This window comes from Lissotriton vulgaris, chromosome 7 (genome assembly GCF_964263255.1).
Source record: "Lissotriton vulgaris chromosome 7, aLisVul1.2, whole genome shotgun sequence".
In the NCBI taxonomy this organism is placed as follows: Eukaryota; Metazoa; Chordata; class Amphibia; order Caudata; family Salamandridae; genus Lissotriton; species Lissotriton vulgaris.
The window spans coordinates 518,124,173-518,142,383 of NC_141695.1; the positions used below are offsets into that span (position 1 = coordinate 518,124,173).

General features: G+C 47.2%; 1 protein-coding gene across 1 annotated transcript in view; it reads right to left on the minus strand.

The window, feature by feature from the left end:
- Positions 1–18,211, minus strand: part of RAB40B (RAB40B, member RAS oncogene family) — a 369,612-nt gene that overhangs the window by 87,339 nt on the left and 264,062 nt on the right. Inside the window, exon 5 of the mRNA XM_086930598.1 lies at positions 7,897–7,974. Within this exon, the coding sequence (XP_086786724.1) occupies positions 7,897–7,974 (78 nt within the window). The remainder of the gene's footprint in view (positions 1–7,896; positions 7,975–18,211) is intronic.

The following is an 18,211-nucleotide window of genomic DNA, read 5'->3' on the forward strand; positions in this document are numbered from 1 at the left end:
CTGGGTAGGTGACTCCACACTTTAGTGATAGTGCGCATGGGCATAGACTCCATCACCAGATTGTTTTGCCATGAGGGTGATGGAGTTAGTAAGAATAGAAAGAGATGTCCATGTTTAGTGTATCTAAGTAAGCTGGTACTGCAAAAGATAAAAGTACCCGGTAAGGCAGGTGTATGCATATGAATCTACAGCTTCATATGCCAAGAACAGATGCATACTGGGTAAGTAGCATTTTCCTTTTAAGGCATTTGAGCTGTAGATAATATGCGTTAGCATAGACTATACAGCAGTTATTTTCCCAGCGGTGGCTAACCTGTATCTGTTGCAGTGGCTTGATTTAGTGTTCTTAAAACAGCCTGGCCCACACTAGCTTGTTGTTTCGCTAACACATCTACACAACGCTTTGTGAATGTGTGTGGTGTAGACCATGTGGCAGCCTCGCAGATGTCATCTAAGGGTATGTTCCCTAAGAATGCCATAGAAGCCCCTAGTTTGCATGTAGAGTGCACTCTTGAGGGGATTGTTAAGGTGCGTTTAGCCTTGAGCTAGCATTTTAGGATGCATTTAACTATCCACCGTGCAATACCCGCTTTTGAAATGGGATTGCCTTTATGTGGTGGGGAAAAAGCAACAAAGTTGTTTAGTTTTTCTAAAAGATTTGATTCTTTCAATGTAATAAAGTATCACTCTTTTGACATCTAATGTGTGAAGACCACGTTCTGCTACCGAGTCTGGTTGAGGAAAAAACACGGGCAACTCAACTGACTGGTTGAGGTGAAAGGCAGAAACGACTTTGGGTAAAAATTTTGGGTTAGTCCTAAGAACCACTTTATTGTGGTGAATTTGTAAATAGGTTCTTGTATGGTTAGTGTCTGGAGCTCACCAACTCTTCTTAGAGATGTGACGGCTATAAGGAAGGCTACCTTCCAAGTCAGAAACTGTAGTTCGCATTCGTGCAAAGGCTCAAATGGCAGGCCAATGAGTCTTGTAAGGACTATGTTAAGATTCCATTTGGGAGATGGTGAAAGTCTAGGAGGAATGATTCTTTTGAGTCCTTCCATAAAGGCTTTGATAGCGGGTACACGAAACAAAGACAAGTGTTGTCTGTTTTGTAGGTAAGCCGCTATTACGGCAAGATGTAATCGTATAGATGTATATGCTAAGTTAACAAGTTGTAAGTGTCGCAGCTAGCAAATTATGCTTTGAGTAGAAGCATCTAACGGATTGATTTATTGTTAGTACAATAAATTACAAATCTTTTCCATTTTGCTGCATTGCATGCTCTTGTGGTAGCGCATCTAGCCTCTTTAATGACGTCCATCAAGTCTGGCAGAAGATTAAGGTAGCCAAACTCTATGATTTCAGGTGCCACATCGCAAGGTTGAGTTGACTGTGATCTGGATGTCTTATTTCTCCGTGGTTCTGAGTGAGGAGCTTGGAGGAGAGGTGTAACTCTTGATGAGGAACTACTGATAGTTCCAACAGGGTTGTCTACCATGGTTTTCGAGCCCATGTGGGAGCAACTAGGATCATTGTGAGGGAATGTTGCTTGAGCTTCCGAACAACTAATGGAATTAGCGGGAGAGGAGGAAAAGCGTAATCAAATTTCCCTGACCAATTCATCCATAGCGCATTGCCTTTGGACAATGGGTGTGGGTACCTGGACGTGAAGTTTGGGAATTTTGCATTCAGGTGTGTGGAAAACAGATCTATTTCTGGGTAGCCCCAGGTCTGGAAGAATGGGAGGAGTACTTGTGGATGTAGTCCCCATTCGTGGATCTGTTGTGTTTGACGATTGAGCAGATCTGTTCTGCAAGGAGATATATATTCTGTGGTATGGCCTATCTCCATATGCTTTGAGATAGGTGTGAAAGCTGTGGAGAATGTGTCCCACCCCACCTGTTTTTGAATGCAGTACATTGCTGTCATATTGTCTGTACGAACTAGGACAGCTTTGCCTACTATGTGTCACTGAAAAGCAGAAAAATTGGAAGCAGCTCCAGATGGTTTATGTGGAGTTGTTTTTGTTGACAGTGTCCATATACCCTGAATGGCATGTTGTTGAATATGAGCCCCCAAACAGTGAAGGATGCGTCTGCTGTGAGTACTATCTGTGGAACCGGGTCGAGGAATGGCCACCTTTTGGAAAGGTTTTGTGTATTCCACCACTGCAGAGAGCGATGCGTGCAGCTGTCCACCAACACCAGATCGGTTAACTGACCTTGAGCCTGGTTCCACGGACGTGCTAAGCATTCTTGCAGGGGATGCATTTGAAGTCTTGCGGACGGAACAATTAGAATGCAAGACACCATCATTCCGATCAACTGCATAAACACTTGTATTGGTAGTGAGTGGTGCGGTTGAAACTGTGATATTAGTGTTTGCATGTTGCGTATTCTGACTGGGTTGGGGTACGCTAGAGCTTTGCAGGTGTCTATTGTAGCTCCTAGGTACGTTTGCGTATTGGAGGGTTGAAGATGAGATTTGGTAAGGTTTTTATTAATTATTTATTTTAAACAAACTTTATTGAGTTTTTCAAGAATACAACACACTGCAGTTTCCTGTCCAGTTATCATACAGGATCTCGTGTATGCGGTCCCGATTTACACATTACAAAGTTTTCACATTTATGTCGTGCCGGACAGAGGCCGTCGTATTACTTATGAGTACTCTGAGATGCTCCAATGGCTCAATAATAGGCATCATGTTAAACACATCCCAACATCTTCCCCCACCCTCCCTTCTGCGCCATCCCTATCCCTTAAGATACTCAGTAAAATCATAGCGAACCGGATTAAACCGTACCTGCATAGACTGATTCATATAGATCAATGCAGCTTCATTCTGGCGCGAAAGACGTTCCTAAACATACGGCGATTACACCACATAATGTCTTCTGATTTAACACGAGCTGGATGCATTGTATTGGATATGAAACAGGCCTTTAACACACTGACCTGGGAATATATGTTTAAGGCCATAGCTCTCATTGGCTACCCCCTGACTATGTTAAATGGGTACGCCTATTATATGAAGCCCCAATGGCCTGGGTCTGGTCTGGGAGACATATCTCTTGCGAATACAGAGTTTTTAGAGGCACACAACAGGGCTGCCCTCTGTCCCCAATATTATTTGTATTGGCACTGGAACCATTAGCGTGGAGATTGCGACCAGAGGGTACCCAATGCGGTATCCCAGTCGGTACCCAGGCCCACTTGTTATCGGCACATGCGGACGACCTAATAATTTATGTGACGGACCTTACGAGAGGTTTAGGCCCCATACTGAGATTCTTTGCTGAGTTAGAGAAGATTTCTGGACTAGCAATTAATGAACAGAAGTCAAATGCCTTTTTCTTCCATGACCAGCTCCACCCAGACAACATACGCTTTGGCAGTCTAAATCTACAAGTGGCCGCACATACATTCAAATACTTGGCTATAAATGTATACCAATCCCATGATGACATGCTGGAGGGTAACCTCAATAAGGCTATCACAGGGGTACGCTCCCAGGTTGTCTTTTGGTCGGCGCTACCCCTATCAGTCATGGGTAGAATAGCAATATCCAAGATGGTGGTGCTCCCGCGCCTCTTATACTTTTTCGCAAACCTTCCACTGACTGCGCCACCGTTTACTTTTCACACCCTGGACAACATCCTGACGGACCTAGTGGGGGGAACAGGGCGCCATAGAATAAGCTTCCAGAAACTACAGATAGAGACACGGGGAGGGTTAGGAGCGCCGGACTTTAAAGCGTATTATTATGCCAGTCAGTTACAATGGCTCTCCTATTGGACGGCGGGACGGAATTTACAGGAGATCGGATACACAGCAAAGCACCTAGAACAGGGCCTCTTACATACTTTGCTACTACCCAACAGCAAGGCTCCCCTGACTGCCTCACTGCTGCTGAACAATGCGCTGGGCTGCTGGAAGAGGGCCCTGAAACACACAGGCACCTATAGACCCTATGCAGGCAATATTCCGCTGGTGCGGATACTGCTGGTAAGTGGCAGACTGACGACATGGACGCTTAGGTGATGGCTGGACGCAGGGGTGGACAGTGTAGGTGCACTTTTTAGCGGGGAGACGCTTATGGACCACAACTACTTTGTACGTGAAACGTGGGCTCCCAGAGTTAGAAAGGTTGACAGTGAATCCCATGTCGTGAAGCAGCTGAACTGTCTTGTGAGTGTGATGTACATAGCTGTGTTGCAACTTGGCGTTCATTAGACAGTCATCTAAGTAAGGAAGAGGTGAATATGTTGTCTTCATTAATGATCTGCGACTCCTGCTAAGCACTTGGTGAAGACTCTTGGTGCAGTAGTTACCCCGAATGGGAGAACTTTGAATTGGTAATGTTGTAAGTCCACTACAAACGGGAGATATTTCCTGTGAGATGGATGAATGGGAATATGGAAGTAGGCGTCCTTTAAATCTAGGGTGGAAAGAAAGTCGCCTTGCTGAAGTAATGGGAGCACCTGTTGAAGGGTGATCATGTGGAAGTGGTCTGACTAAAAGTAGAGGTTTAGTTGTCTTAGGTCCAATAGGGGCCTGAGAGAGCCATCCTTTTTTGGAATCAAAAAGTATAGAGAGTACTCTTCCATTCCTTGATGACGTAATGGGACCGGTTCTATTGAATTTTTGTGTAACAGAGAGAACCTCTTGTTTTAACAGGGTGAGATGTTCTGATGACATTGCACACTGTCTTGGAAGGATTGTTGGTAGAGTGCTGGTAAGTTCCAGGCAATAACCATGTTGGATAATTTGTATTACCCACTTGTCTGTGGTGATTGAATTCCAGACAGGTAGGAACTGTGAGAGACGTCCCCCGACAGGTGTTAAATGATTGGGGGTAGTGGAGAAAAGTCACTGTTTACTGGCAGGGGAAGTGCGGATGGATTTACCTCTGCCCCTTCCTGTTATTATTTCCCTGAAAATATTCTCTGGAGGAGGTGGACTGGTTGTTTTATAAAAGAAGGGAGTCTCTGATGACACTGTTTTTGAGCCACCTCTAAAAAAGGAGTGGCGAAAGGAACCCCTGCTGGAAGGTAATTGCAAGCCCCCCATGGACTTAGCAGTTTCTGTGTCCTTTTTCATCTTTTCAAGTGAAATGTTGACTGTTGGCCCAAATAGATGGTTTTTATCAAAGGGCTGATTGAGTACGGAGTATTGAACCTCCTGCTTGAACCTGGAGATTCGAAGCCAAGCATGCCTGCGTAATAGCATGCTGGTGTTGATGGCACGAGATGCTGTGTCTGCTGCATCCAGTGCACACTTAATAGAAGTATTGGTGATAAGCTTCCCTTCCTAAATGAGGTTGTTAGCTTTTGTCTTGTACTCATCAGGCAAGTGTTGGATGAGTTTTTCTAACTCAACATAGTGAGCACTGTAATTTCGTGCTAACTGGGCCTGAGTATTGGCAATTCGCCAATGGTTAGCAGTCTGTGAGGCTACTCGTTTGCCTGATGCATCTAATAATTTAGACTCCTTATCAGGAGGGGGGAGGGGGGATCACCTGTAGTTTGGGAATTAGCTCTTTTGCTGGCGTTAGATACGACAAGAGAGTCTAAGGGTAACTGTCCCCTAATATACGCAGGATTGTAGAAGTGGCCTTGTACTTTTTATGCACTCTAGTGGTCAGAATTCGACCTCTGACTGTATCATTAAAGACCTTGTCTACGTGTTTTATCATGCCATTGAGCAAGAGTAAAGTATTAGTGGACTTCTGTGAATGTCTCCACAAGAAAATCCTCTTCTAGAGGGTCTGAGTGTAGCTCCATCCCATAGTATTGAGGAGCCCTGTTAATAAGCTGTACAAAGCCTATATTGTCATCAGGTGAGGAGGGTCTGGAGAGATACAGGTCAGGGTCATTACTGCGATCCGGGTTTTCATGGATCAGTGTCATGTTGAATGTCTTGTGGTATGTCCTGATCCTCGTCCCCATCCCCATCCCCATAAACATCATCCTGTGGTTCAGGTGAAAATGGGGGTGGTGGTGAATTTGATGGTGTGATTAGTAGATGTGGGTTAGGTGGAGGAGAAGGAGGTATGTAAGGAGGAGAAGGGTTAGTACACATGTCCTTCTTTTTTATAGGAATAGGACTGTCATCTGAGAGCTGCAACTTCAGTTTCTTTGGAAGAGTGGCTGTAAGGTGTCCAGTATTGGGATCGATACGGAGTCTTTTCTGTTTTGGATCCAAAACTGTGTCTTCGGATGGAAGTTCCTTGGAAGGAGTGTCTTTGTCCTTTATGAATTGGTTTCGGCGTGGAAGATTTATGAGGGTCTTTGTGCGCCGAATGTTCCGAGTCCGAATGCTTACTTTTGTGTTTAGAACCTGAATCTTTCGGAGTGGGATGTTTCGGCTCCGAGTGTTTCGTTGCGGAGGTAGACTGTTTCAAGCTGTTAGGTGCCAAAGATTTTGGTGTTGACGATTTGGGCTCCGAAGCTTTTTTTGGCTCAGAGGCCTTTGGTGCTGAAGGTGTCTTCTGTGCCGGCGATGTGGGAAGTGGCACATGAGGCGGCTAATGTTTCGGTGCCAAAGGTGGTATTTCGGTACCGGAATGAGGCTGGCTTGAGCCCGAGCCAGAAGGCTTGTCCCTATGTTTAGTTGCCTTGCCGGAGGGCGGGGCATTAGAAACTTTCTGTCGGCATTAACCCGAGCCCGAGAAGGGGGTGGGGTGGGTGGGGGGGAGGGGGAAGAGATGCCAGAGCTCTAGGTTTTTTGGGGTGCGTGGTCACATGGGGATTTGTACTTATGGTACGTTGACCCGGGGAGATGTTTAGGTCTTCCTCCATGTCGGAGTCAGCTTCGGAGATGGAGACCGGTTCTTCTTGTTCAGCCTCTACGTTTGTATGTGGAACCTCTGAATCTTCGCCAAAGATGTCTGGTACAGAGTCGCTGTCTCTCTGCCTTTCGTGGCATCGAGCCCGAAGGTCACAAAGAGTCTTTTTTGATCGGAACGATCTAAACACTTCTCAGTCCTTCTCGCCGTGCTCCCAGGATAAGCAGAGGTTGTAGACCTCATGCAGCTCGGTGCGTGGAAACTTAGCACAACACCTGGGACAAAGTTTAAATGAAGTCCGTTCCATCGTCTGTTGGCGTGGTCGTCATGGGTAGGTCCAACTCGAAGTTCCCGAACGAAGGTTTTACAAATTCTACTATGCGCATTGAATGGGAAACCGCGATCGAAAGACAATTACGTCGAGGGTAGCAGACAGCGATTCGAAGGGGTTCAAAAAAGATACCGAACAGGAGCGTAGCAATACACATCCGAACCAGATGGCAGAAAAACAACCAGGGGTGGAGTCGATACCCATTCGCACTATCACCAAAGGGAGGAGTCACCTACCACGTGACTACAAAGACTGCTCCGAAGAAAAAAGAAATGCAAACAACCGAGCCCAACACCAGATGGCGATCTATGCTAACGCATATGGTCTACAGCTCATATGCCTCAAACATAATTTGACTTTCCACAGGATAAATGCCAGTCGCCCAAGAATGAACTACTTCTTTATTTCTTTCACTTCATGTTACTACCTGTGTTCCTAAAACTGCCAATGTCTCAACTTGACAATTTCAGAGCTCCTTAATATGAGACTGTCCCACGCGATGACATTAACTATTGAGTGTTCTTGGCACTCCCGTACCTTTTGTCTGCTTAATATGATGAGGCTCTTGATAGTTTCCTCAAAACTTTTGAATTACTACGCATACTTCACTCTTTAGAGAAACGAAAGGATGAAGATTAGATATCAGATGGAGAGTACAGCTCTTGGGTATCGTTAATGTAGTTTTAGATTGACCTCTAAAAGCTGATAAGTGCTCAAATTGGCAAATGAAGCAGAAAGGAACTTTTGATGCTTTAATAGTCCTTCATAGGCCTTACCTCATCAATCTCCTTGATCCATCGATCTATTCCATCAAACGACCAACGATTCGCAATATCGTACACCAGTATTACACCCTGGACGAAAGAAGAATATTTCATTGAACAGGATAGTTATGGATTTAAATTACTGCAAAAACCTTACAATCTTAGACTGATCACAAACCAGAAACATAATATAACAAGTACAAATATAACATTTTGTCATAAAGCCCATATCGGGCAGCTGGCCTCCAAGAATAAGATTCCAATAACTTGAACATATCTAAACTACAGACACTTGATTGTGATCGGCTGAGAAGCAAAGGAAAGTAGGTTGGAGAAGACATTATGGAGACAACATGGTTAACAAATAAGAGAGCATGTCTTGTAGAAGTAACAGCCTGCATATTGACATAGTGTCACAATCCTTTGTGCATGTCAGACCCTGTTCAGGGGGAGGAGAGGATGGCTGCACAGGACAAAAGGAGCTACTGGGACCCAACAGTAGTCGCTGAGGTAATTTGCCACTAGTGTCCCTGGCCCATCCTACTAAGGCTTTGTAAACTGGGCCAAGTATAAATAACCTTGCAAGGTCTTTCAAGGAGGTGATGTGGGGGGCGAGAGCCCATTACTTAACAATCACCCAAACCAATAAAATAACGTTAATGCTCAGTCCAATACATGTCTTTTAGTAAAATCAAGTATATTATATTATGTGCATTTGTATAGCATACAACTTTTTTCGGAGGGTGTCCTGGCTCTGAAGCATGAAGTGTATGGGCTGAGCCAGTGTCTGGGATAGGTTAAGAGCTAGGTCATCAGGTTTTTGAGGAATTCAAGAACTGAGGAGGAGGCACCGACATGCCAGTGCAGGTCATTCTAGACTTTAGGAGCAAGGTGGGAGAGGGCATGACCACCAGATATTGTTCTGAGTATGAAGGTGTGCAAGTAGGCATAGGCTCGAACAGAGGTGCCTAGGAGGTTTGTGGAAGTTTATACGGTTGTTGGGGTACGTGGGACCAGTATTGTGAAAGGTCTTGTACGTGTGAATGAGGAGTTTGAAGAGTGCTCGTTTGAGGATTGGGGGTCAGTGGAGCTCTTTGAGGTGTGAGGTTGGAGGCTAAGGGGGAGAATGGCTGCAGAGCTTCGTATAGTCCGAAGTTTTCTGGTCAGTTGAGTATTGACTCCAGCATAGAGCGTCATGCTGTTGTTAGCTTGTTGGTGATGAGGGCCTGAGTGATGGTTCTGCAAGCATTGGCTGGAAGTCGTTTGAAGATCTTCTTGATTTTCAGTGTGTGGAAGCAGGAGACTGAGACCTCATTCAGTTGGCCGGACAGGGTGAGTTGGCACTTTAATTGCTCAACAGAGCTAAACACTACACAATCCAATTATGCTCCATTTATGTTCAAAAATACATGTTGAATCCCTGGTTTTGTTCTTTAGGTGGTGCTATAACTAGGTGCTTTAATGTCCTCTCGCCACTTGGTTGATAACTGGGCGCTGTAGTCCCAAACTGTCTAGTGGAAAGTTGCACAGTTGCAACTCAATCGCTCAATATTACACTTGGTTTACTTCATGTAGAAAGTCTCAAGGCCATGTGCTTATCCTCTTTTGAGTGCATCTCAGCCTATTTACTGTAGATGCTAGGGAAGCATCATGATACCTGTCCACCACTCCTTGCCAGTCAGGAGGTGAGAAGGATGCACCTGGCACTTGCCAGATGCAGTTTGAATGTCGTGGCCCAGTTTCGCCAGTGATGGTGCCTCTTCAGCTGGTCAGGTTAACAGGAGCAACATGCAGGTATGGCCTCCTAGTCCAAACAGGATTACAGCGGCAATGTACAGGTACTACTCCCCAGGACAATCAGGTTTACAGCAGCAAGGTGCCGTTGTAGCCTCCCAGACTGATCAGACTTACAGAGGTGAGGCGCAGATGTGGTCTCCAAGGTTGAACAGGCTCAGAGTAGTGGGGTGCAGTGCAGTTGCATAGAATCACGACTATAATGGACAGTGAATATGGCCACAGCAAGTTCATACAGTCTTTGGGGCAGTTCTCAGATAGGAATCACAAAGAGACAAGGGGAACCCTCTAACGATGTAGGTTGCTCCTGGCTTTGCTTTCCAAGAGTGCTTGCTTTCTCTAGGTGCTCCACACACAGCAACACTCTGGGCTCCTTCTCTCTGACAGTCTCTACCCCTGCAGTGCCAGCAATACTCCTTCCCTCTCTCAGCATGCGAGTAGGTGTGTAGACACTCGAAAAACCTTCAGCTCCTCCAGCAGCAACACATCAGGTGATGTTCTCTGACCTGTAGAACACTGGCTGTAAGGCAGATGCCAGACCTGTTAACACAGCAGCTCCTGCAGTACTCTGTGGTGCACTAGTTTCATGAAGAACCTAGGACTGAAAAAAATTGTGGTGGTTTGGGTCCCAATTTTACACCAATTTTCGGGGATGTGGATCCATTGTTTCAAACTTTCAGAACTGGTTCAAGGTAGTCCTTCTCAGGCTGCTGTCAATACACGCCCTTGAGTATGGAGTATGCTTCTCACAGCAGTTGGCACTAATGCCATCTCAAAGTAGGAGCACCCATCACATGGGCACGCCAAAGTGTGAGATCTCTGCACCTGGCAGTCAGACTTTCGAAAATAGCAATCAGTGAAAGATGGAATTACCTAACCTTTTCCTCACCTAGAACAAAAGTAACTGCTGACTCACCCTTTATTTCTACCATACACCAAATGACAGTGTTTTGGTAATAAAGTCTTCATAAAATTTCTACAGGCTGCCCTGTCTCCATCCATCTCATGGCAGTGTGTGGTACTCCCTCATCCCGCACAGTAATGCAAAAAAATTCCACTGTCTGGGAAAACTGTCACAAAATGGATCCCACTTCAACAGGCACACAGAAACACACACAATTTTACTACCACACATATATTACATTACATTCACACCCTCACACTAGCCATACACACGTCAGTGCAGGGTACACATACAGTAGAAGAATTTTACACATGAGGTGTTAGTAGGCCTCACTCTCATTGACACAAGTAAAAAGCATGGTTACACTATAAATCACAAAGCACAGTATGGAGGGGGCGTGGCCAACTACCGTGGAAGATGGCCGCCCATTAGCTTGGCTCTGGCGTACCGCGCCTGGGAAGCACGAAAATCCGAGAAATGATCTTAGAAAAGGAGTTGTAATTAAACCCACAAGGTCCACGTAACCCAGAAACTATTTGAGCCAAATGCCAAGAAGATCAGGAGTATGTGAGCGGAGATTTCCCCAGATGCAAAAAGGTGTGGAACGAGACTCAGAATGCGTCACACCGAGGCCCGGTTAATCACCAACGACGAGGGCGAAAAGGGCCCGTGGCGATCCGTCCACTGGCGGAAGAAAAAAGGAAAACACACGACCCCAAGGCGGGGTAGAAAGGAAACTTAACAGAGGCCCTTGCGGTAAAATTCAGTCGTCCCTCGTCTCCGTAAGAATCGACATTTCCTCGGAAATTCATCGCCCCACAAGAACAGGCAAAGCCATCTCTAAGCCCTGCTGGCACAACAGACAACACTCGACCCCGATGGCAGCACCAGAGAGATTAATGGGCCCTGCGAAATGTTGTGGTTACACACACGCACCAAGACAGTCACAAAGGTGAGGCCCAAGCCAGGGCCTAGATTTATCAAAAGGAATTGGGCAGCATCACCGAGCGGTAAACTCCAGACACGAGTGCCCCTCTGATGGTGATGCAGAAACACGGTGCACTGGACTCCACTTCATCAGAGGCCTAGCTGGTGAAACCAGACAGGCCGGACAGAGCCTCGGCCCTTGCAGGCGGCAGAGAGTAACCAGCAAGGCCCAAATTACTTGACTGGCCGGTGGATACCCACGGTGGGTAAGTAATGGCAGGTTGCAGTGGCTGTACCATGAAGCAAGCCAAATTGGACAAATACTTATGGCAGAAGGGATCGGAAGATTTGAATACAACGTCGAAGTCAGCAGAGGAACAACAGGACCTGACCTTGCAGGACATATTGACAGCCATCAAAACTGTGCGCACATCCTTGGAAAGTAGAATCAACACCGTCGCCTCGGAAGTTTCAATAATCAGGGCGGACATATGCAACATCAACAAATGAATCAAGGAGGCAGAATCCACCTCCAAGTCCTTAACAACGGATAATGCACTCTTCAAAAATCAGATTAAAGCCCTCCAAGCTTGCAAGGACAGGATGGAAAATGAACTGGACGAATATGAAGGTAGGATGCGGCGTAATAATGTTCGTATACTAGAGGTGCCAGAGCGGGCGGATGGCCAGGCAACAGACTTATTTGTAGAAGAACTTGTGGTGCAGCATCTTCAACCCAGAGGCCTGTCCAATTATTTTTCAATTGAACGAGTACATAGAATACCGAGCGGGAGACCAAAACTCGGACAGGCCAATACTAGCAAGACAGGCCCATACTAGCAAGAGTATTACATTTTCGTGACAGGGACAGAATACTCCATACAGCATGCACAGCCTCACCGGTCAGTCTCGACAATAGCAAAATAACATTTTCCCTGATTTCACGCTTAAAGTGCAAAGACAACATCGCAGCTTTCTAGAAGTGAAACGAGCCTTGCACAATAAAGAAATCAAGTACGCCATGTTGTTTCCGGCGAAACTGCATGTGGAGTCAGAGGGAAAGGCGTGTTTTTTAATAGTCCAGAGGAAGCATGCGACTGGCTCAATGGATGGCGCACTGTTGGAAAGCGGAACCACCAAAAGGAAGATCGTGGCAGTGTTACAGAGTCGAACAGAAAGCCATGCAGTGGACACAACGGATACCAATCAGTCACGAGAGCCACCGGAGGCAGGCCACAAGGACTGACCGCAAAGATACATCTGTCCACAGTAAGATAGCTGGGAACCCCAATGCCTGTATCCTGCATAAGAGTAACATAAGATTGTACTGCATCATGCTAGATATCTAACGCCAAATAGTAGCACCAATGGACGCTCCCGAGGGCACAAGTGTAAACGAGGAAGGGTACACTGATACACTTGTCCATCCTATAAGGACCTTACTCTAAGCTCTAGCAATGAAGGGCACCGGGGGCTGGGTTGGATCATGTACCTCAACATACTAGGGTTGGGCGATAGGCACTCTGCACAGTTGGGGTGGTGGGAGGTTCACTGCCCGCCATGCAGGGAGCTGGGTTCGGAAGGGACAAGTTGGGGGGGAAATTGTTTGGTTTTCTTTTATTGTCTAGTTAGAACACTAGTGAGTGATGTGAAAACATGTAAGCAGGCACAGGTCAAGTTAACGTCCCAGTCACAATAACAACCAAAAACCGCATGCATACCCTGGTTAGGGGACGACCCCATTACCTTCAGAACACATGGCAAACAATAAGATGAAGGGAACGCTTCGCTTCCTAACCTGGAATGTCAAAGGGTTTGGGGACAAATTAAATAGACATGTAGTACTCCAATACTTAAAACGTCAGGCCCCCGACATCGCTCTGTTGCAGGAGACACATGCGGTGGGCAAAATGTGCAAAGCATTAGATAGATGGGTGTTAGACCTGGCACCTTGGCGCGAGTCTCCCTTCCACTTTTTGCTGATGTGCCTCAGATGTTTTTGCTGGTGTTTGATGCTCAGGGCACTGCGCCACCGCCAATCCATGCCGCAGTGCAAGTGCTCCCTATATAAAGTGTATCCGTAATTGATTTCCATGATTGGCTTATTTGGTTTATTGTCAGTCCCCAGTAACCTGCACCAGGAGTGCCGGAGCTTGTAGATACAAATACCGCTAGTGGGCTTGCAGCGCTGGTTGCGCCACCCACCGAAGCGGCCTCGTAAAAGATGTCTTGGGTCCGACATTGCAGACCCTGCGTACAGTCTGTTACTGTCACGCTGACTGTGCAAGTGCCCACACTTGCCAGTCCCTAAAACCTTCCCTAACCTTCAGATCAGTCACCCCTATGGTAGGCCCTAGGGCAGGGTGCATTGTAAGCGTAAGGTAGGACAAGCCCTGGTGTGTGTGGCATGTCCTAGTAGTGAATTACCGCCCTTTTTCGTTCTTCACTATTGAAGGGCTGCCTGTTCTCTTAGGCCAAGGTGAGCGGCTGGAACTATTACATGCTATAGTCCCTGCCGGCTCAGGGAACACGGTGGCATGTCGAGTTTGGTATGCCTGAACTCAGAATAATAAAATACTTCCTTTAGCAAGGTTTATTTTAATATCCTGTATTTGCAACTGCTACTTTTAGAAAGTTAGCATTTGCTCGCCTGACTATTTCAGCCCGCCTCTGCTAGGATGTGTATCTGCTGTCTGGGTTTGTGTGAGTGACAGGGCTGGGGAATTTCCGGGGACAGTCGGGGTTACCAGGTGGTGAATAGGGTGTTTACACCAGGATGGGTGGGCGGAGTAGTCCTGGACTCTGAATAGGGTTGTTCTCCACCACCACAATGCTGGCTCCACCTCCTGCGGAGCGTCTGATGTCCCTGCCCTGCACCCTGAAAGAAGACGGCAGTTTCCTGTCAACAGAGTACTCCAAAACCGGGTTGAACCAGGCTCAGGCCCCCTGGCCTGCCAAGACAAAAAAAACAGAGTATAAAGGTAGGAGCCCTGCTCCTAAGAAATTAGATCCAGTTTTGACCACGACGAACCTCTGCCCGACTAGAAGGACCAAGAGAAGCTGAGGAGAAGGAAACCTGCAGTGGTGCCTTGCTGAGGACGGAGAGGAAAAGACCAGAAAGGACTTTGAAGACTTGTGCCTGAAACTATCTCCAAGGGCTTGATCACGAGCTTGCCCCCTGAACGGAACCCCAGGACCATTGGGTTCTATTCTGCCTGTGCCCGTTTGCTGTTGGGCCTTTAGTTCTTATTTCCTCGCCGGAGTTGTGACTCGGGTGCCTTCGCCCTCCAAGGTCGTGACAGCTCGGAGCCTGGTCGCCCCGCCGCATAGAGCCCCGCTCAAGCTTGAGTCGCTCTCCGCTTCAGTGCCGGGCAGCCCGCTCTCCTGTCTCCTCGCCTGCTACGGAGCACGCTGTGCGCCTCTCATCTTCTCCTGCCGGAATCTGCACGGAGGGCATCTGATAGCCTCAGACGGTCCGACGTCGTAACGTACTCGACTGTCTAGCTTTGCCCTCCTGCATACCAAGGCCGTGCCACACCTCAAGAAGGCCTTCCGTACTGCGGTACCGGAGGCCCGGTGCTGCACAAGTCTGCCCGAGAACGCGACACCCCACACAGATCCACAGGTACGAACTGGTGTGCTAAGAAGTAGTACGCCCGCAGACCTGAACGGCGCCTTGCCCCGTGAGCTACATCAGATCCCGGATCGCCACAACCCTCCGCACCGTTACACTCACCCGCCTCGCACCTTGAGGGGGCTCCGAGCCGGATAGACCCTTTGGAGAACCGTTGGCCTCGTCCAGGGTCCGCCCTCACCAGTAGCCGCGCCCGAAACGCCTCGGACACTCATCGCAAGGTACATTGGAACTCTGTCCCGAGTTCGCATCGGATCCAGGGTCCGCAACGTTTGTTTTCCCTGTCATCGTACCTTGCTAACCAAGAACACTTAAGAACAATCGCCTATTTAAATCTGGTGGCCTTCACTCGCTAAACGTTATATGGTCTTGTGATAATTCTGCATATATTTTTACATAAAGTCTACGTATTTTTGATACAATCCTACGACTGGTGTCCGTTTGTGGTGGGTCAGTGGGTTTCCTGTATGTGATCATAAATGCTTAACTAACTATCGCCCTGAAGATTAGCCTTGTCTGCTCGCGCCACACTACCTAGAGGGTGAGCAAGGGTTATTTCTAAAGGAGTAGATCTCTTACCCTAACTAGAGGAGAGGGTCCCTGTTTGTCACAAGTGCATACCTGTGCCAACCAGAGACCCCCGATTCTAACAGTGGGGATATAGGTTAGCAGCCCAAGCGGGCTTCACCTCCGGCTCGAGAGGAACAGGTATCCACATGGGTGGACGCTCAGGGCAGATTTGCAGCAATAGCAGGATTGCGGGAGGGGAGGCCGCTCAATGTGCTTTCAATTTATGTCATCCCTGTTTTGAAAAAAACCAGACTGACAGGCCTGGGCAAATTCTTTTGGACCTCCCAGGAGGGACTTCGTTAATGGGTGGGGACTTTAACTTGACGGTGAACGGGTAGGTCGCCCGACGGCCCTCTCGGTGAGATACGCACAATACCTCACAGCTGGCACACCTCCTAATAGCCTTTGGCATAGTGGACACCTGGCGACACCTCAATCCCCAGATGCACCAAAGTACATTTCATTCGGGTGCCCATGGTAGTCACTCTAGAATAGACCACTGTTTGACACACGTTAGAGATGTTCCGAACTTCACAGAGGCAAGGTGCTTGGCACGAGGCATCTCTGACCATTCCCCAGTCCTTACCCAGATAGCATTATAACATGAGATAAGGCGCACAACTCTCACGATTAATCCATGGAGCTTGAAAATCCCGTATGTTAAGACGGAACTTATAAAAGATGTAGACAGCTACTTCATTGAAAACACGAATACGGTAGACTCACAACAGATCCTATGGGATGTATTCGGGGTGGTGATTATGGGCCGCGCTCGCTCACTAATGGTAGGCCACAAGAAGGAGTTGAGGGCGTGTTTAGAGACCTTAGAGCAGGAGATCCTAGGACTGGAAGTCACGGTGGCATCCACAGATGTCGATTTAGTAAGACACACCCTCAATCTGAAAAGACAAGACTACAGGCAGCTAGTAACGGAGGCAGCTAGATCTAAACAAAAGGCCACTCAAAATAAAATCTATGAATTGGGCAATAAAACTGGGAAATTGCTTGCATGGCTGGAGAAGCGCAACTCTGCTCAGAGATGGGTCCCCCTTATAGAAGGAGAGGCGGGGGAACTGTTGAGAAACCCGCAAAAGATTGCTGCGGCATTTGCCTCTCACTTTGCCCTAATATATTCTTCCGCCACCACAACAACATCCACAAACTCCAGGACCTGCTGGCTACCATCCAAGTTAATACAATGACCCCACACAGAGGGTGACCTCACAGAGGAGGAAGTGGCACTTGCTATAAGAGGGATATATTCGGAGAAAGCTATGGGACCCAACGGGCTCCCAATAGAGCTGTTCAAGCTAAAAACCTCCAAGATAACACCCGCGCTCCTGGCCATGTACCTAGAATGCTACCAGAAAAGTTCCCTTCCAAGCGATTTAAGGCTAGCCTCTATTGTAGTGATACACAAGCAGGGTAAACCAGCAGTGAAATGTGATTCCTACCGACCCATCTCACTGCTGAATGCTGCAATCAAAATCCTAGCCAAAGTGTTGGCTAACCAACTGATTCCGATCATTCCTAAACTTGTACATCCAGGTTTCATGCCTGGTTGAAACACAACCCTCAATCATAGGAGACTGGATGGGGTACTAGGAAGGGTTAACACAATTCGCAACTCTGTTGTCGTAATACACAAAAATGGCATTTGACACAACTGAATGGCCTTAGTTATTCACTGTCCTTGAGCGTATGGATTAGGATCCCACATACGTAAATTGGGTAAAACTACTATATGCAGACCCGACAGCACAAATAGTCTTCAACCAACACACGTCCCATCAATTCTGACTAGGAAGGGGAACCCAATTGGGCTGCCTCTTGTCATCCCTTATATTCGCCTTGATACTGGAACCATTAGCAACATGGGTGAGGGGGACCCCATGACCAGAGGGTTGAAGTGGACAGAGCAGCAGGAAGATAGAATCTCCCTTTATGTAGACAATATTTTATTATATGTTGATGCCCCACCAGCTTCGATCCAAGGAACCTTCACATCTTTGCGATTTTCAGTAAATACTCAGGCTATACTATCAACTGGACAAAATCTATTCTATACATGATTCAAGGACCCCCACCACGAACGCCCAAAGACAATAAAATCACTGTTGCGACCGAGGGATTCCAATATCTAGGCATATACATAACTCCAGATCCGTCCCAATTCTACGACACTAATCTCAAGGCCCCACTGACGCGACTTTTCAATGATGTGCTTAACTGGAGAGCCCTAACCTGGACTCTTCTGGGCAGAGTGGCACTGTTAAAAATGCTGGCTCTACCCCGATTTCTGTATGTGTTGCAAAACACTCCTTTCAGGGTTCCAGACACGTACTTCAACAGCATAGAGAGCGAGGTGAGGGCCCTACTATGGGACGGGTAAAACCCACGTATCACAACATAGAAATTGACGAGGGTGGTATGATGGGGGAATCGCTTTACCTGACCTGAAACAATATTATTGGGCCTCCCAATTGGCAGTAATCAAT